Source organism: Cyrtonyx montezumae, unplaced genomic scaffold (assembly GCF_038088225.1).
Source record: "Cyrtonyx montezumae isolate F1298 unplaced genomic scaffold, pur_monq_1.0 scaffold_22, whole genome shotgun sequence".
Classification (NCBI taxonomy): Eukaryota; Metazoa; Chordata; class Aves; order Galliformes; family Odontophoridae; genus Cyrtonyx; species Cyrtonyx montezumae.
In genome coordinates, this window is record NW_027071959.1 from 5,464,766 (window position 1) to 5,489,431 (window position 24,666).

General features: G+C 47.6%; 1 protein-coding gene across 1 annotated transcript in view; it reads left to right on the top strand.

The window, feature by feature from the left end:
- ARHGAP32 (Rho GTPase activating protein 32) overlaps positions 1–24,666 on the top strand; it is an 86,936-nt gene that overhangs the window by 37,204 nt on the left and 25,066 nt on the right. Inside the window, exons 6-10 of the mRNA XM_065738569.1 lie at positions 6,269–6,406; positions 8,387–8,479; positions 9,317–9,439; positions 11,491–11,568; positions 15,233–15,314. Of these exons, the coding sequence (XP_065594641.1) occupies positions 6,269–6,406; positions 8,387–8,479; positions 9,317–9,439; positions 11,491–11,568; positions 15,233–15,314 (514 nt within the window). The remainder of the gene's footprint in view (positions 1–6,268; positions 6,407–8,386; positions 8,480–9,316; positions 9,440–11,490; positions 11,569–15,232; positions 15,315–24,666) is intronic.

Sequence of the window (24,666 nt, forward strand, 5' to 3'; positions counted from 1 at the left end):
ACACAGCACTGATCTGGGTTGGGCAGCACTCTCATCCATCACATTAACGCTGTGCTGCATCCTTTTCCTTTTGTAAAAGCACATGCTGCCCCATACCCCCTCCATTCATCACAGGATTTATATTTAGCTCTGTAGTTCATTTCCCTGAGTGGAAGACTCGTGCCATTTGCTCACTTTTCTCATTTGCACTATATTTGTGCTCTGCAGAAGTTTGCTGCCTTCTGTGCTGCACGGCGTAGTGAATCCAGAAGCAGCACTGCCTCAGCCAACAGCATCATCTGTGTCAGCTGCCCAACCAGGGGCACTTATCCTTCCCTCCATTCCCAGCCACAGAGCAGAGCGAGTACCAATAGCAAGAGATGAAAAACAGCTGGGATTTGCTATTTAAGTATTTCCATTTTGATTTTTTTTCCCTCTATTTAAATATGTATTTTGAGGAAATGGGGCCAACGTGGCCCTTTGTTGTACTGAACTCTGTATGCCTGAGATGCAGTAACAGGGTTCTAGCTGTGCCTGGATTTGGGGTTGAGCAGTTTATTGAGCAGCATTGCAGAGATAAATACTGTTACAGAACTGCTTTATGCTAAAGCAGATCCCTTCAGCAGGTGCACGTGTAGATGCATTTCAGGCTGTCCCTTCAGTATAGCAAAGATGAAGGCTTGCTGTGCTCTGATGTATGCACGTGCTACTATGAAGGGTTTGGGAAGCAGCAGAGCCTTTTAGGAATCGATGGCCGTTTGTGTCGTGTCCTTTGAGCATTTTGTCTTCAGAAGGAAAGCTCTGAATGGCAGAGCCCGAACTTCTCATATCTAAATTGCATTCTGTTTCGCTCTGAAGCAGAAGTGCAATTCAGTGCTGAAATCTTAGAGGGCAGGACAGTGATTATGGTTTCTCTCTGTGAGCGATGTGCTCTGGCAGGGTTTGGGTTGTCATGTGGGGCTGTGTGGACGAGGCAGGGCCCACCACAAATGGAAGGGAGCAGTTGGCTCTGAGCACCACGAGGAGACACTGATTCCTGCCCTCAGCTCAGCAAGTGTAAATGCACTGCACAGGAGCGGTTTGTCCTCAGTTTGATTTGTCTGACAGCATCTCCAAGAGCCGGGTTTGGTTTGTATCCCAGCTAAGAGGAACTGTGGTGGATGCTCTTGTCTTTCTTAGTTGCATCAAGTGCTCATTCCTATGGTGGCTGAACACGTGTGCATCTGTAATGGCAATTGCACTGTGTGTGTTTACTTGGGAAGGCTGAGAGCCACTTGGGACAGAAGTTTCATGCAGCGTGACCCTCTGCAGGCTGCAGAGCTGCTTTAAGCCACAGTGCTACAGGGAAGGGACTGAGCATGGCCAGTTCACCCCGAGTCCCTCCAACTTAGCAGCTTTTTGACTCATTACATTCCACAACCAAGGACTGTTTACCTGAGCAGCTGGGCCAACCCATAGCTCTTTCAGCCTTATCAAGAGGAGATGCTGTGCTTGGCAGCTGGCTTTTTTGTTTTTCAGGCTGTAATTTCAGCCACAACGGTGCATCCAGTTTTCTCTCAAAGAAATGTCAATATTTTCACTCTCAAGGAACTTCTGAAGCTGCGCTGCTGTGAAGACTGCCTGTGCAGTGAAAGGAAGAGAATCCCTTTGGGTGTCACAGTTGGATTTTGAGGCTTGACAACAAAATAATTCTGCTTTTAGTGGCTTCCTAGATTGGATCAGTCTGTCAGTGAGCGTGCCACTGACAAAGGAGAAGGATGGCACCTTCGGAGTGGTTTGTTCTGCTTTGTGAGGCATGCTGCAGGACGGGGAAGCTGCGGCTGTGAGAACTTTAAGCTTTGCCCTTAATGGCAGAGATGTTGGCTCTTAAGCCAGCTGCTAAGGCAAAAAAGGAAATGGTTCATATGTGGATGTTTTGTTCCAGTTTGATTGAACTGTCCAAGTGGACAAAACACAAAAGATAGCAAACATGTATGTTTTAGTACCCACTGGTGCTTTCCCACAGCTGCAGGCAGTTTCCAGCCCTGTGCCTTATCTCAGTGGCAACGTACCAACCTCGTTCAGCTAATGCTCTTAGGTTCCAGCTCCAGATTTGTGTTTGAAGTGTGAAACAAGTCAGCTCCCTGTAGGCTTCTCCTCTTCCTTGACCAGAGAGGACACCCTGTGAGCTTCCAGAGCTGCCTGTGTGCAGGCAGACAGGGATGCATCTTCAGGTGTAATTGCAGACCGATGCTTCTGCATGCTGCAAAGCAGGATGCAGTCATGAGCTGAGGCTCTGACAGATGATGGAGCCTGACTTTTTCTTCTTGTCTAATGACGCGTTTTTAACCAATTTGTGGCTTTTAAGAGGAGTGTGTTTATTTTAAACTTTCTGGTTTTCCTTTTGAAAACACCCCACCAGGGATATTAGGTATTAAAGATGGCCTGTCTGCAATGCTGAGTCTCCTAGGTCTTGGCACCAGTCTCTCTCTTGGAGGTGGTACATGCAGCTGCCAGCAAAGCAGTTATGTTTCCCTTTTGGCTGCAGTTCAGTTAGTGGTGCTTCTTTTTCTCTGCTTTCTAAACAACGTTTCTCCTTTCTACCTGCTTTCCTGGAGTTTTGGTCGGCTGCATTTTTGACACAGCTGCTTGCTGGTAGCAGGGCTTTGTGACCTGTTAAATCACCCCAGTCCTGGTGGCAGCTGTAACCAGGCTGCTTTTTGTTGGCTCATTTCTCAAACAGAGTTTCTTGCTTTTGGACCTACGCAATCTTTTCACTCTCACAGTTAGTTTTAACCAAAACTTGCTTCTGTTCTTTGATCACTTGAAAAAAAATAAACGTGCTCTTTGCTTCAGTGATATGCCCAAGGAATGAGATGCAAGAAAACTGAGTTCTGTATCTGCTGCTGTCACTGTAGCTGACCTCAGGCAAGTCATTGTGAAAGGGCTTTTCTGATTTGGTTTGGTTTACTAACCTCAGGGAAATCGTGTTCAAAGCTTTTTTTGTTTGTGTTGCTTGGTGTGCTGCTTGCTTCCTTTGATGAAACAGTGCTTCTTCTCTGTGGTTATGTGCCCAGTAGATAATAGCACGTTCCAGGCACAGGGAGAAGACAGTTTTGTATTTCAGTGTGTCCAGGGTCCTTAGAGTGATGAGCAAGCATCTAGGCATTCACTCCCTGCCCTGCTACCTGTGGGCTGCTGGAATTTCAGTTCCTGTCCCGTAGCAGTAGTTCTTGTTAGCAGCTTCACAGCATTTCCTTTGTGGCAGTGTGTCTGTGTTGGTTCTTAACTTTAATTTTCTGAAATGCAGACGAGCTGCTCCACCACACCCTGTGTGTCTGTGACCCTTTGCTCTGATGGTGTAATTTTACTCAGGAGGTGGTTGTTTGAATTGCACCATGTCAGGAGAGCAGGGAATTTCATTCACATGTTGAGAGCTGTTCTCTGTACCTGTACAAAACCAGCTCCCACCAAAGCCTGAACTGTGTCTGTGCTCGCTGTGTGCATGCTGCAGGCAAAGCTCTTCTGAGTGCTAGAGAAACCTCTGGGAGCTGAGCACCCATAAAGCTACACGTGTCTGACTGCAGTAAGTTCCCCTGTTGGTCAGAGCAAGTGGAATAATGCTGCTGTAATTCCAACCAGGTCCTGGGCAGCTTTGCATTCCCATACATTTCTAGTGTTTCTATCTGTAATTGGAATCAGGGAGCACAAGGAACTGCAGTATTGAGGGGAGAAAAGCTGCAGTGATTTCCATTGAAATGTCTTTTTTTTTTTTTTCCTGCTGATGGCAATTAAATGATAATTAGTGCTGAAAGAGATTAATTTCTTCTGTGGAATAAGGCTAGGAAGGATTCACCACATAAATAGGTGAGCTCCTGTTGAGGGACAGCACCAGCAGCAATGAGCTAGCATCCCTCCCTGGCCTGGAGGGACCCTGGCAGCTTCAGGCTGCTGAGAGGACACCTTCATTCAGAAGTAAAGAAGCTCCATGTTGCCCAAGTGCAAAACTTCCTCTGCATTTGAAAGTTCATAGTTATCCTAAGGTTGTAATAGTAATAATGCTGGAAGGTGTGAAATCATCCAAGGCAGTTTGGTAAATGGAGTTGAGCTTAGATAAAGCCACCTACAGCAGCAGCTCAAAACCCTGCCCGGGTTGCCTCGGAGTGGTGGATTTTATCAGTCTTGTTTTCTGTTTTGACTGAGTTTCTAAAGCCATTTTCCAGTGTGACTCATATTAAAAAGAAAAAAAAAGAGAAAAAGGCTTAAGGGTCAAGCTGGAATAACACCCAGAGCTCGAGACCCAGACAGCTGTAAAAGTCACTGCATGGCACAGTTGAACTCTGCTGGTGGGTGCTGGTGTTTTTTCAGCCATTCAATACGTGGTGTTCCCTTTCTGCGGGGTCAAACTGCAGTGACTTCTGCCATACTCTTTCATCTCATTCTCTGCTCTCCATCTCCATGTGGACTGATAAGGTTCATGGGAGCGTCCGTGTGATTTCTCTCAGGAGCTGAGCATTTGAACCAGGAGAGAAAGGTCTGCTCCTGTCTTAAAATAAATAAACTGTAGGTGCTGCAGAGAAAACACGCTCAGGCCGTGGGACAGGAAGGTTGTGCGTGCTGGAGCTCAGAAGCACCCTGTGTGCCTGGAAGGTGCATTGATGGACAGAAAGGATGGCTATCTGGGCTGACTTAAGCAATTTCAGCTGGAAACAGTCCTTTCCCTAACACAGCAGAGACAGCACCTCTGTAAATCTCTGTTATAAAGGTGGAGTGGATCGGTTTTTTAAACGCATCACATCACAGGTGTGGAGAAGAGGAAGAGCTGTGCATCTCAGTGTTGGCTGTGTGCTGCTGGGTGACAGCTCCTGCCCAGGGCACTGCTGGGGGACAGAGCTCAGTGCCCAGTTCAAGTGAGAGCAGTGGAGTCCTCACCACTCAACCCAGGTCATTCTGTGGTTCTGTCATTGCTGCACAGAATCAGTTTGGGGCTTGTGAGAACTGCTCTTGGAGGTGGGTGAGGGTTTTGGAGTGGACTAAACCACACTCACCTGAAGGTTGTGCTGGCAACTTACCAACAGAGGAGAGCTGCTCGCTTGCAGAAAAAGATGACAGGATTTGCCATCCTGTTTTTGGGTTTTTTTTCTTCCTATAGACTGAAAGTAAAATGACTTAGAGAAATGAGGAAGAATTTATGTGCTGTGTAGATACTCCATCTGAAAGCTTGTGAAATACGAATGATTTCTTAGAGTTTTGAAAGCAGAGTTTACGAGTATAGGACACAATCTGGAGTTGTCTTCTATTACCTGGAAGGAAAATAGCTATTGCCTTGGATTATGGGATACGTGTGTTCACAATTGCTTTACAAACTCTGGGTACACCCTCGTGTGAAGCCCCCATGGGAAACCTGGCAGGGATACCTCCTTTCTCAGTATGGCCACACCATTGTTGCTAGAAAAGAAAGATTGAAGAAGTGCTTTGCACTTGGAATAGAAGGAGGGGAGGTTTGTGGAGGTCCACGGCCACTGATTCAGTGTCCATGCCTGTAAAACAGAAATGGCATCATCTTCTGGGCTGCATGGGAGTGTTGGGAGGATTAGCTGTTTGTAAAGAGCTCTGATCTGTAAACTGCTGCATTATTACAATGTTTTTTTTATTGGTCATAATAGGCCATGAAGCATTTAGAAATAGTCATTAGATAATAAAAGCTTAACAGAGTCAATTATGCTGTGCTGCCACGGCCCCGTCCTGTCCCCTCGAGCAGTGTGTATCTTGTCAATGGTTTTAATTGGGGAAATGATATGCACTCAGGAGTAAATTTTCACATAGTGCTGTTACTCATCATAGATTTTTTCCCCTTGAAGTCAGATGAAGGTTTGCCTGGGGCATCTGACAGGAACATTGCAAGCCCCTGTCCTGCCTTGGGATCCCTGTCTGCATGTTCTTTACCCAATGCAGCATCTGATTGCAGGCTATTTACACAACCATTTCATAGTGCACATTTGTGCAGAGACACCTTGTCCACACAAATGCTACAGAAATCCTTATCAGATGGGGCCACTAAAAGCTTCCATGGGTCCCACAACTGCGGGGCCACGTGCAGACCCACTGCTGTGTAATGAGTACAGGAGGGACAGTACAAAGGAGCTGTAACGACGTCCGCCTGCAAATTAACACATGAAAATATTGCAAGGGCACTTCCAAACTCTTTGCAGAACGGGATCTGTCTGCTCCTTCTGCTGGAGTCATCACTTCCCTCATCCGAGCAGCCCTGGTGAGTGTGTAACCTCGTGGGGCTGTTCTCTGTGTGCAGGGGAAGAGCTGGATCGTGAAGCGCAGCTACGAGGATTTCCGAGTGCTCGACAAACACCTTCATCTCTGCATTTATGATCGGCGTTTCTCCCAGCTCGCAGAGCTGCCCCGCTCTGACGTCCTGAGGGACAGTCCGGAGGTAAGTTACCAGCTCAGCTCATTTCTAGCCTTCCATTTCAGTGGTTTAAAAGGGAAACGGCCTGCAAGACCTAGAGATGTGCAAGGTGAGCATCCAGAAGGAGGCCGTACCATCAGTGCCTTAGCCTAGGATGCTGCTATGCCTTTGGAAGCTTCTTCAGTGATGTGGATGTTTGCTGACTTAACACAGTCAGCTCAATGTTCCTGGGAAGTCCTGCTGCTCTGCAGCTCGGTGCTGGCAGCGTTTGGGATGCTGGATTGTGTTGGTAAGAGTGGCTGAGGTTTCTTTTGAAGAGTGTTTGCGTTAGCGTAATATTTAAGTCGTCTTTAAAGTGTAAGAGATTTTTTTTGTTTCTCGTCACACAGACTTCACGTGCAAAGTGCTGAGTTGGAACCCTTCAGCTTCTTTGCTGTGGATAACTGGGGGGATTCATTCATGTCCGAAATAATTTTCTGGGAGGTAGCAGGTGCATCTTGACTGCATCGCTTGGAGAGACAAGGAGAGAGAGACAATGCAATGTGTGGCCACAGAGGGTTATTCGAGCCAGTGGAGCATGACAAAACCGCCTCTGTTGGGCTGCAGTGTGTGGGAAGAGCGTGTATCCCAGTTACAGACAGGGCCCGTTGCTTCATTTCACAGGTCACTTGTCTCTGGGCCCTGTGCTTGTGTGTTTGCCCCCTAGCATCAAGCACAAGTACGGAAAAGCCTTGACATGCTGTGTCAGAAGGCTAATGTTGCCTGCCTGCGAGATGTGTGGCTGAAAAGGGAGATCAGAAATTGAAGCCATTCCGAGCGTTCAAAGCAGAATCTATCCAGGATCTATAAATCAGACTCTGTGCCCTTTCAGTGCCAACTGGGTGAGGATTGATTGCTTTAGAACCACACACAATGGTTGAAATCAGCACCCTACTACAGACTGTGGGGCTCCTGCTATTCCACACAGAGGGTCGATAACGCTCTTCTGTTGCTCATCAGAGATTGTGATTTATTAGTTGCTTTGATTTCATGCAAGTTATTTCCGAAGAGAATTTAAAGCTACTGGTCTCTTAAATTGAGCAGAAGAAGCAATATTCAGGATAACAAATTCCTGACTTCTTTTTTTTTTTTGGAAATTATATTGTAATCCTTCCTTCCTCTCAGATCTTCATTTGTAGAGCTGATCAATGCATGCAGTGTGTACTTCATGCCGTGAGGCTGAAGATGAGCTGTCTGTGAGCACAGAGGATGTTGAGCAGCTCTCCTGCTTTGGGGAATGTAACCCTGCAGCTGCGTGGTGTCTCGTGATGATTTTTGTTTTGAACTGACCACACTGGAACAGATGTTTGAGAGGAACTGTTCCAAACAGCCCTACAAACCCTGGGCTATAATACTGCTTTGTGACGCTGTCAGGGAAGCTTTGGGAAGACCTCACTGGGCTCCTCTTTTATGAATGCAACTCTGTTGTCTCAAAAAGGACATTGCTAAGTGCGTTTTTAAGACCCTCCTGCACTACTTGAAACGTTACCCTTGCACCAGGAGGTCGCTCTGAGTTGCTGCATTCTTAAGGGTTTGCACATGGGTGGATGTGGCAGCCTGTGCTGCTGCTGTTGTTGTTTTCAGTGTTGTGTTTTTTTTGCTAAATGGTTCTCAGATGTGTTTGAGGGCCACAGTACCAATGATTGTGTGTGCATGAGAGGAGGGCTGTAGATTTAAGGTATCTTTACAGGAGAAATTGCTAAAAATCAACATATCTCATATAAAAATACCATTACTTCCACAGGGAGCTGCTTCTTTAGACAGTTCTTTTGTACAGTCACTGCAATGCTGACTGTAGTATGCTCTACTCCAAATGACAGATTTCTTTGTAAAAGTGAGTATATTTCTGTGACATCTGCCTATGCCAATGGAGAACTTTTGGTGCTTCTTAGGATCATGTGAAGGAGTCTCCCAAAAGTGTTGTGCGTTAACTGAGAAACTGTTGGTGTTTCTTTTCTGCTGCAGCTTGTCACCCATACACTGATGGCTTACTTGTCCCGTCTCTCAGCCATCACATGCAACAAGATCAACTGTGGGCCTGCCCTGACATGGATGGAGGTATGGTATGAAGCTCTGTTTGTTCTTTGTTCCCTGACTTCAGCCAGCAGAGTGAGCCACAGATGTGCTTTCCTGCCTTTCAAGGGAGGTAAAATCCTTCCAGATCTATTGGTGTCACTGAAAAGCTGTCCTAAAAGCTTTATTTCCTTGCTACAGGTGTCTAGGTGGTTGTGCAAGGTGTAGTATAGTACAAACAGAATCAGATCAGGCATTATAAATATAGAAAGGCACTTGTCCCATCCTGCTTGGGTTTTGCAACCCAAAGATGTGTCATTCTCATTTTCACAAAGTAAAAGAAGGTGGCACTTCTGGTGAACCAAGGGTTGGGTCAGTGACCAACACCTGAGTCCTTAGTTGCTTAAAATAGAAAGAAATCAAAAGGGGGGAGAAAACTGAAAGTGCCATGAGTTTCCAATTCCCCCTTATCTGGCACTTCTCCTCGAGGATTCATTCCGCTTTGCAGAGAATTTTTGTCATCATTTTTGCATTATCATTTTAAATACTTCAGATAAAAACAATGCAAGTCGCTGTTGCAGAGGTGTGAACACTTCTCATGCTGCTGTTTGTACACAGAGTTGCATCAAGATGGCGTTTTTGTCGTGAATTGGATGGAGGGGGATGTATGACCTTCTGAAATCCACCCCATGGATTGTTCTTCCCTTTATTTCTGTGTGTGCTGTGCCCTGCCATGCCCCTCTGTGCTGCTCTGCTCTGGGGGCCCCCAAGCTGTGCTGTCTCTATGAATCAGTGTGAAATCTCTGCCGTGTATGAGCACCAATAAAATGCCTCCTTGCTTGTCCTCAGCTGCCTCACAGTCGCCTGTGCTCTTTGTTTCAGATTGATAACAAGGGGAACCACCTGCTGGTCCATGAGGAGTCATGTATTAACATTCCAGCTATTGCTGCTGCCCATGTTATTAAGAGATACATTGGCCAGGCACCGGATGAACTCTCCTTTGAGGTAAGTAGTTAAGGGCACTGGCTTCCCTCATTGTCATATACAAAAGAGTATGACGTGATCACATCAGGAGTATACTCAGACACCTTCAGAATGGTTTTGTGAGGTGAAGCTTAGAAGATTCAGTTCAATATCAGACTTGCACTGGGTTGGATACAGTGAGGAGTTTGGTCATCTATAAAATATAGCTTTCCTTGGCATTTGTATCTTTGGACTAAACAGATGCTGCCAAGTATTCTACCTGGTCCCTGAGCAGCAGCAGACCCTGCACACACAGTGTCTTAAATGCATTAAATTGGTTCAGGAAGACTGAACCATGTGCAACCCATGTTCCTGTTAGCTAGCCTATGTCTAAAGTCATTTTTAAAAATAACTTCAGCTCCCATGAAAAGGGAAAAACCAGACTGTCAAAAATTTGGGACCAAAGAGACAAAAAGTAATCTGAAGCTGTTCTGAAAGTCATCCTCAGTGCAGAGCAGGAGCTGCTTTGAGGCAAAGCCCAGAGGTCTGGGCCCTGCAGTCTCTGGGTACCTGACTCCTCTGTGCAGCAGGCAGCATGTTATGCTCTCACTGTGTACTGTGGCAGTGTCAATGGAGCATTCACAGTGTCATACAAAGAAGTGAAAAGGAAACTGGTCACTGTCCAAAGGAGCTTTTTTGTGGTCATATTCTCAGCGCACAGCACAGGAAGGAAAAATAGCAGCGATAGTCCATTGCTGCCAAGGCTTTGTTTGCATTCCAAATCAACAGTTATTACTGTGCACCAAAGAACGGAGCTCATCGAAAGATGTGGGGATCAATGAAGATGATGCAAGTTCAGATGCACACAGTGCAGGATGCAGGCAGTTTGTCAGTGTCTCCATATTAATAAAAGTGTTGGGACTGCAGTTCCTGCTTGTAAACCCCACAGCTCAGTGCTGCAGGCTCAGCTGGCCCTGCAGTGGAGCAGGTTATCCCTTGGGTGCAGTGTGCAAACAGGGCACCCAAGGGTGTGCTTTCCAAATCTGTGCATTGAGAAACCTTGCAGAACAGAAACAGAATGGGATCGGTTGTGTGCTGCTCCCTAACCCACACTGTTTTATATATTTAAGGTATTGTTGATTTTTAATAAGCAATTGCAAAAAATAACTGACTGGTATTTGCTCCTCACTACTCAGGAAAATAACTGTTTTCTCTGTTTGTTGTCGTGACAGCATAGTTTCCCTAAGGGAAATCTCTGCTAAGGGTTTGTTGTTCCCTTTAGCAAACCACCTTCTCATTTCTCAGCTGTATCTGAAAAGTGGGGACGTGTTGCATTCTTTGTAAAGCAGTGGGACATCCATCAGTGTAGAATATCAGGTGAAGGTTTTCGTTACACCCAGCTGTAATGTTAGCTCAGGTTCTGCCCTGTCCACTCATGTTCAATGATACAGGCCACGTGGAAGTTGATTCCCACCAGATCTTTTTATAGTTGTGATTATACTGATTTTCTTTTCAACTATTGCAGGATGACATTGATAAGGGTTTGACTAAAGGCTCAGATCACCCTTTTGTCTCTCTTAATAAAGGCCCTTTTCCTTCCAGTTGCTGCAGCACCAGATCACCTCTCTGTTCATTTTCCAGTTCAGGAAGGTGTGTTGTGGTCAATTCAGGAACACTGAAGGGAGCTCTGAAGTTTTTAATGTGAGAGAAAACAAGCAGACATACAGCAGTGTCTACATACACATATACAAGGCATGCAGTTCAAATCAGTTGAGCTGCACGAGGATGTTTTCCTGTGTTTTACACTACACCTACTAACTTACATCTGTGGCTTAGTCAGAACACTTCAGCACCCTTCTTCAGAGAGCCTGCTGCTTTTGAGAACCATTTCCTATTGAACAGCTGTATTCTGTATGTCCTATAATGTAGTGACTCCTCTGCCAACTTTTACAAAGGCAGATGTCTTCAGAGCAGGGTTGGTGCAGTTGTTCACAAGTTTTAGTTTTTTGCAGTGCAGAAGGATGTGGCCCTTTGCATTGTGCTTTCCTCCCATCTGTGTTGAAGCTGTGATTGATGTTGCTGGTCTCTTGCAGGTGGGAGACATTGTGTCTGTCATTGACATGCCACCAAAGGAGCTGACCACCTGGTGGAGAGGCAAGCATGGATTCCAGGTAGGCACAAGCTTCAGTCTTGGTGGCATCTCTTAAATAAAGTCAGAATTCCCAGCTTAGAGCTGCTCTGCCCACACAGATGTTGGTGTAAGAAGACTTAATTTCCCTTTTGCTCTGGGCTTGAGCTGTGTGCAGTTGGATCCCATCTGAATGGAGTGTTACATATAGGGCTGCATTTTTGGCTCATTAGAGAACACCTGAGATACAGCTTTTGTTGCCTTTATATCTGGTGTGGGTGTTCTGACAATATCTCACTTAGATGTCCAAGCTGCTCTGGCTTTACGATTAGTGAAGTGCTTTAGCACTGCTTGCAGGGTTCAGACTACACTACATTTAACTCCTGAGTGAATTGGTAAAAGGAAACAGAAATGCATTGTGACATGTGTATGAGCCACTATGCACAAAGCATAGGTTTTTTAACCTATGTTTCAAGTTCAAGGCTCATAAGCTATGAGTGTATACAAAAAGTGTGAATCTCCTGATGTAATGCAGTTTTTGATCACACTAAATGCTGCAGCAGAAAGAGAATTCAGAAGGATGGGATTTTTCTCTGGTGTTGTACCTGGCCTAGAGATGTATTGCAGTTCAGTGCTATTGATTAATGCTTTAAAAAAGGGCATTTAGGGGAAGGATTTTGTTCTGTTATGTACATAAGAACTGATAAAACAGAGACCTTTGCAGAGCTGTTTCTAGGTGAACAATGCTGTTCCCATCTAGGAACAACAGCCATTGTAAAAGTGATAGCAATCTGCTGAGCCAGTCATTTTAATTAATAAAACAAATCAACCAAGGCCATCTTGCCAGCTTGCTGAGATCGTCTGTGCTGCAGGGAGCAAAGAGCTGCTTACAATGTTATGCAGCCTGTGAGATGCATTCCAGTGCACTGCTGTGGTATGAAGCTCCTCAGCTTAGGCTCTGGGCACTGCCTCCTGTTATCTCGATGCAGACTGTCACTAGCTTTGGGAGCTGTGCTTCTGGCAGGGGCATCACAGGGACAAGATGTAGGATGACCCATAGTTGGTGGGTTCCAGTGCTTGGAATGTCCTGTAGCAGTCTGGTCTCTGTGGTGGAGGTGTTTGGGAAGTGTTTTAGGTGATGGCCTTTGCATGGCAAATTCACACTGCAGGATGGCAAACGTGTGGCAGAAAGCTGCAGGAGTGCAGCTCAGTGGGAGCACAGACATCTGCAAGGAGCCATGGTCCATCACGTACAGCACCTTTCAGATTTGTCTCACCTCCATCTTGGTGTTTTCTCTATTTGATGATACATATTTTAATGGAAAGCACATTAACAGGATGTGAGTCCTTACAGGTTGTGTCTGTGAAGTCACCACGTGTGTAGGGGAAGTTGATGATGTGATCAGAAGATGATCTGAGTGGAATCCCAGGCAGTAAGCACTCCTTCCAGGAGTGCTGGAGCTGGCTGCCAAGGCTGCCCTTCCCTTAGAATATGAGAAGGCTTTTATTGCTCCATTTGGCGTGCTCCCAGCTCCCTCTTCCTGACCTGGAAAGCTTCGCCCATCATTGAACTTCTGTGCCTAAAGGTGTCTGGAGAATCCAGACCTGAAAGGGTGCAGATAGGCTCCATTTGATGCATGGCTTTGATTCAGTGTGGAAGATGGTTTGTGCTTTGCCAGCCCAAGCTATCCCATGGGAATTTGTCCTTGAGTTTTCTGTTGCAGTTGCAGCTGCCTTTCTCCCAGTACCTGATCTAATGACTGCATTGCAAAATACTTAATCCTGCACAGAACAAAACGACCCGTTAGGCTCTTTATCATTTTCTCTGGTTAAAGTACAATTATTTTTCAGATGTTTTTCCTCTAGCTTTTTTCTTCTCAAATGCCCTCAGTGAGTCACTGCTTTCATTGTAAGAGTGTTACCTAAATTACACCTCCACACTAAGAGCCTTGCAGCCCTCTTTGTTCTCTTCTTCTTTCCCTTCGTGCTTTGTCTTTTCAATCAGTAGCTCTGTGTCAGATAGCTGAATCACCAGAGACAGCCCAGGCCCTCTTCTGGTGCACAACTGCCTTTTGATGCTCTTAATAATTCCATTTTTAGGGTGTAGCTTCCTTAGCTGCACAACAGCAAGCTGCCCAGCTGCTGGAGGTGGCATGGAATAGTGCACAAGTGTGTATGCAGCCAGTGGTGGACCGTACACTTTTGGAAACAGTGCGTGCTTACGTGAGCTTGAACTGGTTGTGAAACTGCAGATCCACTCTTCCCCAAGCATGCTCCATGCTGGGCCTCATCGTGGGACTGTCAAGACCAAAATGCAATCAGAATGTCTCAAACGATGCTTCACGTTGCTGATACATTCCCATCAGTTGGAATTCCCCCCCTCCCTTCACTGGGAATGCTCACTGTCATTTTGTCTTTCCCATAAAACCTCCAACATCTTCCAGTTCCAGCAAAGTCCGTGCAAAAAAATGATGCAGTGGCTGCTGTAGGAATGTGTGCAGGCAGCAGCAGCGTGTGCTCTCCTCCTTCAGTGAAGGCATGGAGTGATTTTTTAACCTTCACGTGACCTTGTGTTTATCTAAATAGATGTTATCCTTGCTATTCATTTTAGTACGTTGCCAAATCCTTTAATCCTGGCTGCAGCACTGACAGCGCCGTGCGACATCGGCTGGGATTAACTCCTGGGCTAAACTCGTGTATTTCTACAAAATCATGGAAAACTTTCCATGGTGGGAGAAGCAGCATCATTTCAGTGGGTGGGAGTGAGGCAGAAGTCAAGTGCTGACCCTAAAGATGATCTCCTGGGGATCTTACAAGAAATGTCAGGATGAATAAGTCAAACACTGACAGCTGTCAGATCTGTTACCAGGAAGTTAACGTCAGAGAGCTTAGAAGTGCTGAGAGAAGTAAGAATTCTTTCCCTTAAAATTGTTCATTGCAGTTATTGGTCCTGAACATGGCAAAGAATGGGATGTTGAAGCAGGTGTCGTGTGATATCTGGGAGAGCGTTTGAGACATCTCGGAGCAGTGACAGCCATCCCAGGCCACGTTTCATTTCAAAATTCATGGTTGGCATTTTATATTGAACTGAGGAACAGGAAAGACATCACATCTCTATTTTTCCTAACTTAAAAATTGTCTCCTTCCATCCCTTGAATGGAAATCTCCTGACTTCCAACGGGTGAATAGGCATTTTTCTGCAACAGGACCGCACAGACATGCAGGAGTATTTACCCACATTGGATTTCAGTTTTTTAAAGGGACAAAATGTCACAGTGCTGGTGAATATGTTGTTGTGAGAGCAGAAAAAGATCAGATGTTGGTGAGATTTGAGTACAGATGACTGAGATGCCAGGAGCTGAACAACCTGCTCTCATCACTAAGTTTTACCCTGCACACACAGCCAGGTGCAGGAAGCCCAGCTGGGGTCTGTCTCTCCAGTTCCACTTGAGGTGTAGGGCTGTGCAGGATACTTGTCCTCTCCCTGCCCTGTGCACAGGAGTTGACCATCTCTGTGTGTGTACCAAGCGTAGAGAACAGAACCATCTTTTACAGAACCCATTATTTGGTTTGTAGACTTTTGGAAGAGGCCAGTTTGTGTTGGGTAAGGTTACTGGGTAAGAAAATGTGATGTGCTTGTTGGTTTAACGGTTCAGATCTTCCAAACACTGCATTCAGTACTCTATCTCTTTTTGTTCTTATCGCAGGTTGGATTTTTCCCTAGTGAGTGTGTTGAGCTCATTAACGACAAAGTTCCTCATTCTGTCACCAATGCAGTGCCAAAGCCAGGTATGTATGTTGCATTTTAAGGTGCAGTGAACTGAAGAGGAGTCTTTTTTTTTTCCATGTGTTCCGTGTTTAACACCTCCTTTGTACATCCCAGGTTATACTCTGTGTTGATCATCCTGTATGCACTCCATGCTGCCCTTTCTGTGTGTTGGTCATGCGTGTGCTCCTCCTCTCTGAATGGGATCCACTGTTGAGTGTCTTTCATCCCTGCAAGATTGCTGGTTTGATAAAGTTGTAAGCAGAGAGATGCAATTGCCGAGTCTGATTTTTACTATGGGAAATGCGTTTTGTCTGCTCTTGTGCTAGGACTTGGAGCTTCCAGGTTCAGCAGTAAGAGCTCATGAGCACCCTAAGTTATCAGCCTGATGCATTAATCCACATTCTCCAAGAGCTGACAACTCAGCTGAAGCATAGTAGGTGAGGGAACCTTATATACAGGCTGGGCTGATAGAAGCAATCCTAAGCAAGTGTTTATCATTAAATACAGCTCAGGCAATTAAATGTCATGAACTGCTAGTGAGTCGTTTCTTGCTAGTCTTTGATGAGAGATAATGAAGTAGCATAGATTAATAGATTCTCTTTGGCTTTAACAACACGCTGGGGGGTGGATTTCCTCTGTCGGGCCTGGGAAATGTTTGTTATGAAGTTGATAACAGAAGCCTGAATCCTATTAAAAGCAATATGTTGAAATACATGGCCAAGCCATGAGGCTGTCCCTGCTGACCTTCCCTGGCAGCTGTTCCAGGCGTGTGATTAAAGGCAGAAGCCCACCCTAGCAGCACATTGACACCGGTTCAGATGCATGGACTGCTAGAGCCAGTGTTGGAGCTGTTTCTGTAATCCTCCCCGGCCCTTCCTTTGCTCAGAGGAGTTGTGATACAGCATCACTGCAGCGTTGTACTCCCTGCTTTCTTTCCACCTTGGGACATTAGGGTACTCTGTGGTGGAGGCAGATGGCTCAAACTCTCCTTTGGTTGCTGCAGAAGTTGGGACTGGAGGCAGCTGGAGCAGTCTCCTTCCCATGGTGAAGCATGTTGAACGTTGTGTCGCAGAACTGGCGGACACGAGGGGAAAAATGATCCGAGGCTTGTGCTCTGATTCTTGCATCCCCAGCCCGCAGTGCACGCTCCTTTCTGTGTGTACACTCCCAGCGCGTTGCCATGGAGAAGGGGCCGTGTTTCCGTGGTAACGGGACGCGGGAGGGGCCGTGTTTCCGTGGTAACGGGACGCGGGAGGGGCCGTGTTTCCGTGGTAACGGGACGCGGGAGGGGCCGTGTTTCCGTGGTAACGGGACGCGGGAGAAGGGGCCGTGTTTCCGTGATAATGGGACGCGGAGCTCCATCTGCCGGAGGTCCCGGGAGAAGCGTCCCTGCGGAGGGGTGGATCTGCTTAGAAATCCACAGTACCTCGGAAAGGAGCTCCCAGCCCTGCAGAGCTGTGCTTATCCCGCTATGATTCTGCTTCCAGCATTGGCCAAACTCAACTGCGATCCATTCGGTGTAATTTTAAAAGCTGTGTTTTTCATGTGACAGCCGATCAGAGTGATGTGCTTACATAACACACGGGGCTCTTTGTGCCAGTAACCAGGGCTGGACTGCACCCACCTGCATCCTCAGCAGCCCCAGTTCCCTTGGTTATCCAGGTACAACGCACACTCTGTCACTTCTGTTTCCTTCTCAGTAAACTGTGCAAGGAACAGATAGGAATTAGTTGGATTTCCAAATTGTGTTGAATTTGCTGGAAAGGAGCTGCAGGGATAAGCACAGCTGGCCTCAGCATGGGCATCCTGTGCATGCCGTGTTTCTCCTGCCCTTTTCAAAGGAGTCAATCTCAGTTGCGTAAGAGCAGGAGGTCATCACAAAGACCTGAAAGTGAGTAAATATCAGTTTCTTTTTTTCTTCTGCAGACAGCACTGAACCTCTGACCGTGAGAACATACTTCTATCTGTAACTTGGTTTTGAATTGAGCCTCCAGTGGCAAACCTGAAATACCGACCGTGTAAATGCAGTCTATAAATCCCTGCTAGCTCATAAGTGAGGGATGAGCAAGAATGTTCAGTGTTTCAGATAAATTCCTGGGGATACATAGCATTAGAAAGGCAGAGGGCTTTTTTTCCTCCTTAATCCTTTAATCCCTGACCAGTGCAGCTGTTTGTGGCAGTGGTAGGAAGCAGAATGCCTGTGTTTGGGCAGGGGCTGTAGGCAGCCACGGTTGTGCTTCTTACCCACACACTCTGTGGAGTCTTTGGTGATGTTTGCAGTTGATGTGGTGGTATTTGCACTCTGCAAAAAAAAACCCAAAAAACCACCAAAAACAGATGTTTGTAGCGTTTTGTAGGTTTTGTCTGGGCAGTTCTCTGGTGTTGGTTGGAGATCTCTTCAGGAGGGCTGGATGAGAGTTGCCCTCTGGGAGAACAGAGGTTTGGGTGTCACAAGAGGCCCTGTGCTTTGAGGAAAGAGCTGCAGGAGGAGCCTGGACCACACCAAAAGGGCACCTGCGTGCCCTGGGGACCTGAGGCATGGAGATGGATGCAGTTTGGTTGCTCTGCTTCATTCATCACATGTTTTTTTCTTTTTTTAGCCCACTTTCTAGGTCAGCCCCAAGACCTGCCGGTCCTCTCCCTCCCTCCCAACCCCTGCGCCAGAGAGCCTTTGTAATTGCAGAAACAAAGGCCGTGTGTGCAAGGCGAGCACTTGATAGGCATCAGTGATCTCACGTGAGCATTGGTGTGCAGAGGGCACAGAGCTCCAGCACCGTGGCACAGTGACAGCACGAGTGTGGGACATCACTGAATGAGGCCTCTGTGTCCAACCTGGGCAGGATCCTCACTCGTGTTTTTTTCCTGGCACAGCTGGTCGTGCTGTAAGGGAGAAAAAGACTGCAGCTCTGAGCTGGTGTTGTGGGGTCGGTGCTGGGGCAGCCGTACCCAGCATGAAAAAATGATGTGTGAGAGACAGAAGGGGTGAGAACACGAGGGGGGAGGATGCTGGGATGATGCAGAAGAGCTTGCTTTTTGCTCACCCGATGCATGTAATGCCTTTTAATCTGTATCTTGTGCATATGTGGGATATTTTCCATATGCTTTAACATCCACAGAAACTAAATTTCCTCCCTTTATGTGCATTTTAAAAATCAGATTGTTTTTGTGTTTTTTTTTTTTCCATGGAACAGAGAATTTATTGTAGGGAACTGCTTGGAGCTTTTGTCCTTCCTTAACATTGTCAGGGTCTTTCATCCAGAATTAATGTTGAGTCTTAGGAGTTAATGCCTGGTTTCAGGCAGGCTGCTTGCTCATCCCTGGTGTAAAAGATGATATGGCTTTGATTTGTTTTTTTCTAAGCAATGGTTTTGGGTAAAGATAGGGAAGAATAAGGTGCAAATAGATGGGACATGCTGCAGATGGCAGGGCTGAACAGCCATTTGACACTGATAAGTGCATAATGTCCTAATTAGTGTTTTTATAAGGAAAATATGAAAAGAAAACGTAAGAAATCTGCAAATTTATGGTGTTCTTAATTGTTGCTAATTGATTAGTGCTGACCGTTTATGTAAAGACACACTACAACTTCCAGCCCTGTTTCTGACTCAGCAGAGTGCTTCCCCATAGGCTTAACCACAAACACATGCTTCACAGGCACTGCGAGGGCTGCAAACAAAGCAGAGGTTTGGCTGTGCTCAGCGGGGTGGGCATCGTGCAGAGCTCGTGCATGCCATGTGTGTTGTTTCTGAGCTGGGACACGCTGAGTGGGGAGTTCCTGGATCCCAATGAATTTCCAAAGTGTTTGGGGAATAAATCACCAAGCGATGTGAGGGATTGGGTGTGTGTAGCCCTGGCTGAGCTTCGTATGAAATTGACCCGTTAGGAATCAGTGCGTGTTTTAACCAACTTCTTTTTATTTAATTTTTTTGTCTTTTAATTGTACCTTCCCATTCTCCCCTGCCCATTCTCCCACCCAGCATCCTGGAGCTCCTTCCCCCTGTGTATGTTTCTTTGCTCCCTTGTTTTCTCCCTTGTTTCCATCTCTCCATTCCCTCTTTTTTCTCTCTGCACACGTCAGGCATGGCACTGACACTTTGAAGGATATTCAGGAGTCCAAAACAAAACCTCAGTGTGACACATGCCTCTGTAAAAACTCTTTGGACATAAGACATAACACAGCAGGGAAACAAAGCAACTGCTCCTGAGCCTCTTTTTGGGTCCTGCTCGTGCTGATGGGAGCCTCCCAGCAATGGCCTAATAGTGGCCGTGTCTGTAAAGGTCGTGTTTTGCCATAGAGGTCTCACTTAGATATACAGCTCCTCCTGGGATGCTGTCGGGATGTCATAAACGAGTCTTAAAATAGGATATGCAAATACCATGTGTGTGCCTGCCTGTAAAAAAAAAAAAAGTAATATGTGTATCCCAACCGCCTTCTGTTACATGATCCCCTTTGTCCCGTTTCTTTACATTCCTCAAACTCGGTTATCTTGATCTTGCCAGCTTATTTTTACACAGCCTGCATCCGAGGCTTGTGCCCTGATTCTTGCATCCCCAGCCCGCAGTGCACGCTCCTTTCTGTGTGTACACTCCCAGCGCGTTGCCGTGGAGAAGGGGCCGTGTTTCCGTGGTAATGGGACGCGGAGCTCCATCTGCCGGAGGTCCCGGGAGAAGCGTCCCTGCGGAGGGGTGGATCTGCTTAGAAATCCACAGTACCTCGGAAAGGAGCTCCCAGCCCTGCAGAGCTGTGCTTATCCCGCTGTGATTCTGCTTCCAGCATTGGCCAAACTCAACTGCGATCCATTCGGTGTAATTTTAAAAGCTGTGTTTTTCATGTGACAGCCGATCAGAGTGATGTGCTTACATAACACACGGGGCTCTTTGTGCCAGTAACCAGGGCTGGACTGCACCCACCTGCATCCTCAGCAGCCCCAGTTCCCTTGGTTATCCAGGTACAACGCACACTCTGTCACTTCTGTTTCCTTCTCAGTAAACTGTGCAAGGAACAGATAGGAATTAGTTGGATTTCCAAATTGTGTTGAATTTGCTGGAAAGGAGCTGCAGGGATAAGCACAGCTGGCCTCAGCATGGGCATCCTGTGCATGCCGTGTTTCTCCTGCCCTTTTCAAAGGAGTCAATCTCAGTAGTGTAAGAGCAGGAGGTCATCACAAAGACCTGAAAGTGAGTAAATATCAGTTTCTTTTTTTCTTCTGCAGACAGCACTGAAGCTCTGACCGTGAGAACACACTTCTATCTGTAACTTGGTTTTGAATTGAGCCTCCAGTGGCAAACCTGAAATACCGACCGTGTAAATGCAGTCTATAAATCCCTGCTAGCTCATAAGTGAGGGATGAGCAAGAATGTTCAGTGTTTCAGATAAATTCCTGGGGATACCAGCATGCTGCCCCATGCTCCTCCTCTCTGCTCTCCATGTGTTCCAGCTGGGAGTTCTTGTTATTTTTAAACAAGACTATTTTTCCTTCCTCATGAGCTCTGTCAGAGTGGGACTCAGCTCTAAGAATAAGTTGTCTTGAGCAAAGCTCTGCATTTGCAGTAAGAGGCTCTGAATCCGTGGCAGAAAGATGGCTGGTTCTGCTCTCCTTTTCCTTTTCTTTTCCATGAATAATTTTGATTTGTTCCTGACTAATTGGATGAGAACGGGGGCCAAGTTGTTGAGCCACAACAGAAAGCTCTCCAGGCAGCTTTAGCCCTCGCTGGTGGCCCTTGGCTCTGACCTCTTCTGGCAAGGGCACATGGAGTCACCCAGGGTCACAGCGATGCTCACATCAACTCCAGCTACAAGCCTGTGCCCTGCCATTCCTCTCTGCTCTCCTCCCCTCCTCCCCAGCAGCAGCATTCAGCTTTTTGCTGCAGACATCACAGCGTTTTCGGGCCTTTAGGGTTTGCCCCCCCCAGCTCATGAATCAGCCCGTGGCTGAGATTAGTTCAGAAGACTTGGCTGATCTGGTTTCATCTGCAGGATTACATTGGAGAACTCACATCAGTGTGGTGCTCACTGAGTCCTCTAACTGCAGTAGAAAGCTTGCATCAAATTCTTCAACCCGTTCTCATGGGAGCTTGCTTTTGCTAAAGGGAAGGTGGCTGAAAGTCCTGTGTTCCCCACTTGCAGATGGATCGTGGCAATCCTTTTTTTTTTTTTTTTTTTTAACCTTTGTGAATGAAGCATTTGGAAATTCGTAGGTTAAAACTGTGCAAACTGGGGCAGCTTGTCACAGCGTGCTCGGTCAGACGTGTAGGGCTCAGGGCGCTGCTCTGCAGCCCTGAGCAGGCTGATTTTCTGCTCTGAATTGCTGTGTGTGCTTTCTTGCCTGTGAATGTTGGGGAGCGTTGCTTCTGTTGTATCCGTTGGCTGTTTGTGTTGGAATTGTGGCAGTTGTGTTTGATGGGAGGAACGTTCCTGGCAGCAGGAAGCAGGTTTTGTATGCTCAGTTGTACCTGGGCACACAGAACAGGATCCTAGCAGTCACTGCTGGCTGCTGAGGGGTAAAGAAATGTGATATGGTCCAAGCAAAATGATCCAGCAAGAAACACCAAGTAAAATAAGCAGCTGGAGAAAAGCATTATTAGGAGATGTGAGTCAGCAAACGATTCTGAAAATAACACGTTTGCTGGAGGAGAAACTGTGGAGTGTTTTTACCTCCTGATGACTGTGATGTCTGCATAAACAGAAGCAGATTCCTCTTTAATCTCCTGACCCTGAGGTTGCCCAACTGACCCAGTGAGCTGGGAGCCCACGTTTGTGTGTGTGAGACAGATTGATGAAGTGCAGGGCAGCCTTGTGTGAACCGAGGCACTGGGGTCAGCGTGGCTCAGCAGCACGGCTGTATTTATTCCCCAAGCACATGCAGGTAATGCTGCTCACTGGAAAGGAGCAGGGATGTGTGGCTCAGCCCTGCGGGGCTCTGTCCCCGTTGCTCTATGCCTGTGCGGGTGCTGGTACACTTGTGGTTTGGAGTCAGGCTGTAAATGAGGCCACTGCAAAGCGGTCCGTGTCGTTTGGCTTTGGTTTTAAACAGCAGATCTGGAGGGAATTTGGAGGAGGCTTTTATTTCCAGTGATGGGATCAGTGTGGCCACGAAGTGCGTTGGTTCGCAGCCCCGCAGGTGGGAAGGGGCTCTGCTTCCTTAGTAGTGCTTGGGAGAGGAGTGCTGTGTGCTCTGTACCCATCGGGGCGCGAAGTGCGGTTTAGCTCCGTGCGAGGAACGGGAAAGCGATGGGCAAACCCGGACGGGTCCGGATAATGGAGGTCGGGAGGGGATGATGGGACGCGAGCCGGGGATGCTGCCCGCATGGAGGAGCCGCGTCCCTCGGCGCTCCGTCCCCGGCTGCGGGGAGAAGGAGGCACCTGGGGAGGTGGAGCCCGGGCCGGGGAGGGGCCTGGAGGAGCTCGGGGGCGGTGAGCTCCGCACCTCCGCTCCGCTCCGCGTCGGCTGCGGGGAGTGCCGCGGGAGCCCCGGGCTGCGCGGGGCCGGGCGGGCGCTGCCGCCGGAGCGCGTCGGTGAGGTAAGGGAGCGTCGCGCAGAGCGGCTCCGGCTCCTTCCGTACGTGAGGGTTGGGTTCGTGGGTCCCCGCGGCCGCTTTTTTTTTGCCGAGTAACTTGCCAGATATTCAGTTTGGGGAACCGAGCGCGGCTTTTCGTTCCGAACGGGGCGGGATGGGCGCAGGGATGGGAGCGGCCCCGCAGCCGGGGCTGTGCCCGTGCCGAAGGCCGATGGAAGCCCGCACGTCTTCCCCCCTTTGCCGGTTCACTGCTGTTTCCCTTTTACTAACCTCTGGCTTCTGCTGCACCTTCCTGCTTCCTAGATCCGCAGCCATAAACTGTTTATTGCACTTAGGTTCGAGCTATGGGTGTGTAGCAGGCTGGAGCTGTTAAAGCGTCCGTTTCGGATCTGGGATGGTTGGTACGAGGATTCCCACCTCGATCTCAGGGGAGAAGGAATTGCAGAGCTCGGGGCTCCCTGACCCCCTCCCACGTGCGTGCTCTACCGACCAGGGCTGCCTGGGAGTTTATACCCCCCCATAGAGGTGGCTGACAGATGGGCATGTCTAACATTTGCATTTCAATAGTCCTTTGCATATCACGTTATCCTTTGTTTTCCCTCCCCCCTCAGACCCACGCTCAGAGGACATAGGATGCGTTCCCAAGCATGAATATTAGGGCTGGTATTGTTTGGACGATGGGGTTTCCTATTTAGAATTGCTCGTCCATTGTGAGCCAGAGCCCCAGGGCACCGAGTGCAGCTCTGGGAAACAAAATCCCCAGGAGGAGCAGTTAGTGGGATCATAGCAGGCCCTCTGCAAGCAGCCACGGCTGGTCTGTTCCTATTTGTGCACAAAGCCTCCTGGAAGCTGCCGGCTATTTTAAGGACCAAGAGCCCTTCGGGGTCTTATTTATGAGAGAAGAGGCAGGAGACCTTCCCCTTCCACTCCTCCCGGACCTCCTTTGTTCTGGGTATCACACAGAGTCACTGGAAATCAAAGCTCTGGGCTGGTAAGATAAAGGAGAAGAATATGGCACACAGAACAATACAGTGTCTGCATTCCTGAGTCTTAGAAAGTAGATTTAGTTTGCTGCAAATCCCCAGATGCACTGGGCCTGATTTTCAGTAAAGCTTTTGTACACTTCAGCAGTGTAGGGAGGTGTAATTCTCATCCTCAGTGCTGTATAAGGTGATTGACATGAACATGTCTTGTGTCCCTTGTATTCAAGTATCATTTCCACTCCAGGTGAGTGCAAATTTGGCTTCCAAACCAGAATCCTCCTGGGGGTTCATGCAGGTGTCAGTAGCTGAAGTAGAAACAACTGAAACAGTCAAGGTTGTGAACAGGCAAAGAACCATCCTGATGTGAACCCTGGAAGAGTAGGTCACCACGGTGTGAAATGTGTGTTGTGGATGGTAAACATCTGCCCTCGGGCTGGAGGAAACAGAGATAGGGATCTTCAGTGCCAGCCTGGGAGAGCTGCAATGGGACTTGGGAATTATGTGGTGTTCCCAGTGTGACAGGTCTCTGTGCCATGTGGTTTGGGAGAAGGGAGATGCTGTGCCCTGAGCTGAGCCCTCCTCAGCCCCAGTGGATTGCTCACATCCCTTTCTGAGGGAACAGCAGCTCCTTTCCCAGTGCCTCGCATCAGAGCAGATGCCTTTTTGGTCTGGGACTGGGTCTCATCTGCCAGAGTCGCTGTTATTCAGCCTTTGCTGTTTGGTGATTCATGTCAGGTCTTTTTTTTTGCTGCTTGCCTCCTCCCACCACCCAAGCTGAAGCGTGCTGCATGCAGAACTGGAGGAACTTGACTGCAGTCACTCCGGTTATCCTGGTTTAGCTGATGTCAGAGCTGTGCTTGAATGACAAGTG